At 37.1% G+C, this 6,219-nt stretch overlaps 1 protein-coding gene across 1 annotated transcript in view; it reads right to left on the bottom strand.

The window, feature by feature from the left end:
• LOC102299567 (class I histocompatibility antigen, F10 alpha chain) overlaps window positions 1-6,219 on the bottom strand; it is a 19,408-nt gene that overhangs the window by 3,579 nt on the left and 9,610 nt on the right. Inside the window, exons 3-7 of the mRNA XM_005947267.3 lie at window positions 5,810-6,088; window positions 4,988-5,290; window positions 4,395-4,490; window positions 3,476-3,493; window positions 3,233-3,301 (exon numbers count right to left, since the gene is read on the bottom strand). Of these exons, the coding sequence (XP_005947329.1) occupies window positions 3,255-3,301; window positions 3,476-3,493; window positions 4,395-4,490; window positions 4,988-5,290; window positions 5,810-6,088 (743 nt within the window). The 3' untranslated portion in view covers window positions 3,233-3,254. The remainder of the gene's footprint in view (window positions 1-3,232; window positions 3,302-3,475; window positions 3,494-4,394; window positions 4,491-4,987; window positions 5,291-5,809; window positions 6,089-6,219) is intronic.

Below are 6,219 nucleotides of genomic sequence, written 5' to 3'. Positions count from 1 at the left end.
CACATTCTGTCTCTCACAGTTGAAGTGTACCTCTGGTGCAAATTACTGACCTCTGTCACCATTTTAGGTGGGGGAACTTGCACAATCGGTGGCTGACTAAATACTTTTTTGCCCCACTGTAAGTTATTTTATATGTTGGCATCTTTTTTTTTTACCCATTCAGTCGATTTATGGGTGTAACTATTGTTTTGATTAATGGAGTCTGGTGCGGAGCTGCCGGATCCGAAGGATGTTTTTTTCTCTTTTTCTTTTTTGTTTTTTTGTGCTCCTCTTCCCGGCAGACCCCTTAACTCTTTTCCACTGGTTTTGCTAAATATCTATGCCCCTAATTTTATAAAGCCCATACTGATATAATCCACTCCACTTTTACTCAGAATGGTGAACTGCTCTATTGCATGGGGCTATTTTCCTGATAGCATATATGATGCCAACGTTTGTCTTCTCCCTAAGAAGGACAGAGACCCCACCAATGTGACTTCGTATTGCCCACTTAGTTTATGATCAAAAAATCATCGCAAAAGTCTTGTCTTCACGTCTTAATAAATTTTTGGACACTTTAATTCAACAAGATCAAACTGGGTTTATCCCAGACAGATTTGCTTTCTCTAATACCCGTCGTCTGTTGAATGTACTGTATGGAACAAATCCTCCAAATTCAGCTGTTATTTCATTAGATGCACAACAAGCTTTCGATCAAATTGAGTGGAAATACCTGTTTGCTACACTTGAGAAATTTGGCTTTGGTAGTAATTTTACAACTTTGGTACGTATGCTTTATGCACGGCCACGATCATCGATACTGACACATTTTAATAGATCACATCCGTTTCTACTTCACCGGGGGACTAGGCAGAGTTGCTGTTTATCTCCACTGCTCTTTGCTTTAGCTATGGAGCCTCTGGCCATTGCAGTTAGAAGCAGCTCTGATATTGTAGGTATATCCTGTGGTCCTGTCAAATCCACTATAACTCTATATGCAGATGATGTGGCTTTAACACTGTCTGATGCCAGGCTCTCTTTGCCTCTCCTGCTTCATCTCATTAACAAATTTGGACAACTCTCTAGTTTCACAATTAATTGGGACAAGTCCATTTTTATGCCATTGGCAGATGGGCTCGACTTCATCTCTAGCTTACCTTTTAAAACCACCAGCAGTCACTTTAAATACCTAGGTATTAACATTCCCAGAAACCGTAAGCTGCTATTTAAATTGAACTTTCAGGTACTTATTGATAGTATTAAAGCTAAGATAGATAAATGGACTCTTCTCCCACTTTCTTTAATTGGACGTGTCAATATTATTAAAATGGTAGTACTTCCTAAATTTATTCATCTTTTCCAAAACATACCCATTTTTCTCACCTCATCCTTTTTTAAAACTATCGACTCTATCATTTTGTCTTTCATCTGGGCAAATAAACCCCATAGAATTTCAAAGGCACACTTGCAGAAACCCTCCTCTGAGGGCGGATTAGGCCTCCCAGTTTTCAGGCACTACTATTGGGCTTGCAATGCCAGAACGTGGGTTTTTTGGGACAGTGTTTCAGCTGTTCCTGCTGTTCAAAAAGGATGTGGTCCTTCTTGGCATTTTATAGAGGCGCACAATGCTAAATCAATTTTTGGTTCGTTACTTGGTGCTATTCTGTTTTCTAAGCCAAACATACCTACCAAACTTCTAAGTAATGACTTTGTCCTAGGTCATTCTCTTAGGATCTTAAGGCAAGTTAGGGGTGCTTTGTGCCTTCCAGACCTATCCATTTTTGCTCCCATAACTGATAACCTTTCTTTTTCACCTGGCTTGTTGGACCCTGTGTCTAAGCTTTGGTCTGAATTAGGTCTTCACACTATTAAGGACCTCTACATCGACAATTGTTTTGCTTCATCTGCTCAGCTGCAATCAAAATTTATGCTCCCCTCTGCTCATTTATTTAGATACTAACAAATTAGGAATTTTGTTAAACACTCTTTTGCCCATCTGGATAAGCCCCCTGCTCATTGTGACTTTTATGATTATTTGATTAAAAATCCCACTTCCAAACACCTAATCAGCCAGTTTACTACACTTTTTACACTTACAGCACCTACTAACCACATCAAGGATGCTTGGGTTAAGAACTTGGAAGTAGACGTATCGGATGCTTTGTGGGCCAGTGGGTTGAAGAAGATTAAAGAATGCTCTGTTAATGCCAGACTACAACTTATACAGTTCAAGGTCCTTGATCGTTTGCATTTTTCTAAAACAAAGCTAGGCAGCATTTTTCCATCTATTTCGTCTTTGTGTGACAGATGCAAAGCAATGGATGGAACCCTTGGTCACCTTTTCTGGTCTTGCCCCACACTCGGGTGTTTCTGGGCAGAGATATTTAACATATATAACCGGATTTATGACTTAAAATTAAAGGCGGATGGTGAACTTGCAGTGCTAGGCTGCTCCCTAACCTCATTGGCATTCAGACATCCTCTTCAGAAAGCCTTAATGTTTGGCATGATTGTAGCTAAAAGACTTATTCTTAGAGCCTGGAAATCACCATCTCCTCCATTGTTTAGGGTTTGGCTACGTGAGATGATTGCATGTTTGTATATTGAAGAGGTTCGTTATCGTCTGTCTGACACTCATTTTAAGTTTGTCGAAATCTGGGGCCCTTTTCTCAATCATATTAACGGGGAGTCAACATAAAATTTAACCAATTTGACTGCACGTGTTTGTGTGAAACTGCACTTCTGCCGGACCCTGATTCCTTCCTGGACTTGTTCCCCACATCTTTTGGACCTGGGGAACTCTCTGTTGCCCTGTCTAACCTCACACAGAAGATCATCTTCTTTGGACACTGGTGTTTCTTTTGAACGTTTGATTTGTACTGGCTAACCGGTGTATTTCTTCTTTTCTTTCCTGTTTTTCTGTTTGGGTTTCTTTTGTTGTTGTGTGTTTGGTTTTTGTTTTCTTTTTTTCTGTGCTTAAATTTTATTGTTTTTTAATCTTATGTCCTTTGTCTGGTGTGATGTTATGTAACTTTGAACTTCCAATCCATTTCCAAAAAAGAAAAAAGGATTGTTCAGATTCACAAAACTGAAAGTGTTTTTTGAAAGCATCTTTCTCTTAATAAGATTTAAAGTTATACTAAAGCACTTTTTTTTGGTTCTATTTGAAAAGGAGTTTTTATTACAGCCACAGCATTTTACAGAAGTTTTAAAAGAAAGCTAAAACATGAGATAAAAATATGAGGTAACTCACTGTGTGCAGAGCTGTTTGTGGTTTAGGCTTGAGGAAGCATTTGCTCCTGGACTTCAGGGTTCTCTACAGCTGTAGGTCATAAACACAATGTTAGTCCACATCCGGCTCTGATCTGTGTATTTTACAAAAATCTAACACAACAGGAAACAGCCCTGAAAAGACTGCTTAGATTAAAGTACAGAAACCCTTTTTAATTCAGTGTGGATAAGAGATTAAAGAGAAAAGTGACAAAGTTTAACTTACGAGATGGGGGACGTTTGTCTGAAATAAAAAGGAAAAAATACATCATTTTAGTAATTCATCATAAATGTTATATTTTTTTCATGTATTATGCAACGCATGAAACATAATTTCATATTTTCATTTTGCTAAATGAAAAATTTTGCTGAACAAAAGCATTAACTTAATTTGTACAATTAAAAACATAGATAGTGGACTTACTCACTAATATGTTTATAGATATATTCTGACTTTGAACCCAAAATGTGCTCATGTAAAATTAGTAAATTAGTCAGAATAATGAAACATTTGTACCTACTAATTTAATTTTGACAGCGGTAGGTATATATTATTGAATCAGAATCATTCTAAACTCATAGGCAGTTTTTATAATGAGCTTACTGACAAAACCCATTTGTGTTTGTTTGGCAGAGTTGATGGTTAAGAAAAGAGAAACAATGTTTGGGTTTCAATAACTGAGTTGGTGGTTATTTTGTTCCCTGACACCCAAAATGTAGCTCAGGTGTAAAAAAAAAAAATCAAAACAAAACAAAACAAAGAAAGATGATGCAGAAAAAAGTAAATAACAGACAAGAAGAAAAAGTGAAGTAATTGGACAAAACTGGTATATTACAGAGAAATGCAGGGTTAAGTTATGAAATACAACAAGTATGATTAATGAATACCATTTTAATATATTGAGGATTTAAAAGTGCTAGCAACCTGCTGGCAGAGAAAGTGATAAAATATGTTATTTTAATATTAACCTGAAGTTTTAGCTTACACTGTTTTTGGTTGTTACCTGTTTAATTCTATGTGCATTGTTTGTTTTCTTTTGAAAACTGTTAATAATGACTTTGATTAAGTTATATTAGTCTTATTATCATTATTATTTTTTATTATTTGCATTATACAAGAAAAATCCAGGAAGTTTGTTTCTCACCTGTCCTCTTTTTGTAAATAATGAATGCGATCACAGCGATGGCAGCAAGAACAACCACAGCAACAACAACAGGGATGATCAGGGAGATGGAATTTTCTGTAGATCAAAGAACCGACAAAATGTGAGAAGAAAAACTTTCCAACCAGATATTAATGATGTACAACAGCTTCTTTTATGGTTACTACATATTTGTCCAACTAATTTTTGTTTTCATTCCAACAATCCAACAAAAAGTTCTCACATTAAATTTAATTTAAAAAATGCCAATAGATTTGAATCTGGCAGTTTTTTAACATATATAAGGTTTCACCCTATTTACTATGTAATCTTCTAAAACTGTCCATTAGTCGGGTAACCACACAAATGAACAAGTTTGATATTTGTCAATGTTCAGCAAGGAAAGAAATGTGGTGGAAAACCACAATTTAGTCTAAACTGATTTAGGTCTTAAAATTATTCTGACAGAAGCTGACAGAAAGAAACCCTAAACAAACAGATTTTCTCATCCAACATGAACCACAGGTCTATTGCAGTAATTTAAATGTGTGTTTCCCATGTTTATCACTCATCTTATTCAGATTCATCTCACTTACTTTCATTGGTCTGAATCACTGCTTTGTCCAGTTTGGTGGGAATGTCCTCGTTCACACCAGAGAGCTGAAACACACATCTGTAGCTGTCCCAGTCTTCGGATTTGATTGATGAGACATCCAGGTCAACACTCATCTGGAAGGTCCCGTCATTGTTGGTGAGAATCTCTCCTTTGTTCACACCCTCATGAAGCTCCACTCCATCTTTTTTCCAGACCATCTCGGCTCTGTTAGGATAGAAACCTGTAGCGTGGCAGGTGACTGGAGAGGAGGAAGACTTCTGGAGGAGAGACACTTTGGGGACAACTGTGGAGTAAAGACAAACAGTTCATTCTTTCTGTATTATTATTATTGTTTTTATTTGAGCTGGAGAGGTGCATAGTGCAGACGAGACGTGAAGAAGAGAGTGCAGACTGGGTGGAGTGGATGGAGACGAGCAAGAGTGGAAAGGAAGGTTTACAAGATGGCAGTGAGACCTGCTGTGATTTAATATCTGAGGATGGTGGCACTGAGACAAATACAGGAGACAGAACTGATGATATTAAAATTATCATAAGGAGTGAGAAGGATTAGAAATGAGTATATCAGAGCTAAAACTGTGGAAGATGATCTGCTGTGGCAACCAGAAGCAACTTAGGAAAGAAGATAATAATAATAATATTATTATTATTAAAAGAAGCATAGTTGATAAAATTAAATTAAACTTAAAAAATGTATCAAAATGCCATGCGAAGTGTAATTATATAAATTTAATATTGTAGTAAGTAAAGTATAAACTGAGACATGACTTTTAATTAAAAATCTAATTCTGGTCATAGATTTTACCTGTTCTCATCAGAGAGCTCCTCCCATAGGTCACATACTTCTTCAGCCACTCAGGACAAATCTGGGTGAGGTAGTTCTTTTGCTGCGTGTTGTCAACTGTGTCTCTGTCCCAATTATTTTTGGTGATGAGAGCCTGTTGTACAGGAGCGACCCACGTTTTTGCCTTCAGGTCAAAGCTGATGAAGTCCTCTCCATCATAACCATCTTGCATATATCCACTCATATCACCTGTTTCTTCATCCCATTCACAGCCGTACATCCGCTGGACAATGTGAGCACCTGACAGAAACACAGAGACAAAGACTGCAGTGAACCAGAGAGGCTGCACTAAAGTCTTATACTGACACAGAGACGTGATCAACATATAGAGGATCTACATTTATGGCTGCTTTTGTCTCAGTGGAAGATTT

Source organism: Haplochromis burtoni, unplaced genomic scaffold (assembly GCF_018398535.1).
Source record: "Haplochromis burtoni strain Fernald_Lab_line unplaced genomic scaffold, NCSU_Asbu1 Contig_519, whole genome shotgun sequence".
In the NCBI taxonomy this organism is placed as follows: domain Eukaryota; kingdom Metazoa; phylum Chordata; class Actinopteri; order Cichliformes; family Cichlidae; genus Haplochromis; species Haplochromis burtoni.
Note: the sequence above shows the minus strand (reverse complement) of the source record. Positions and strands in the feature narration are given on the sequence as shown.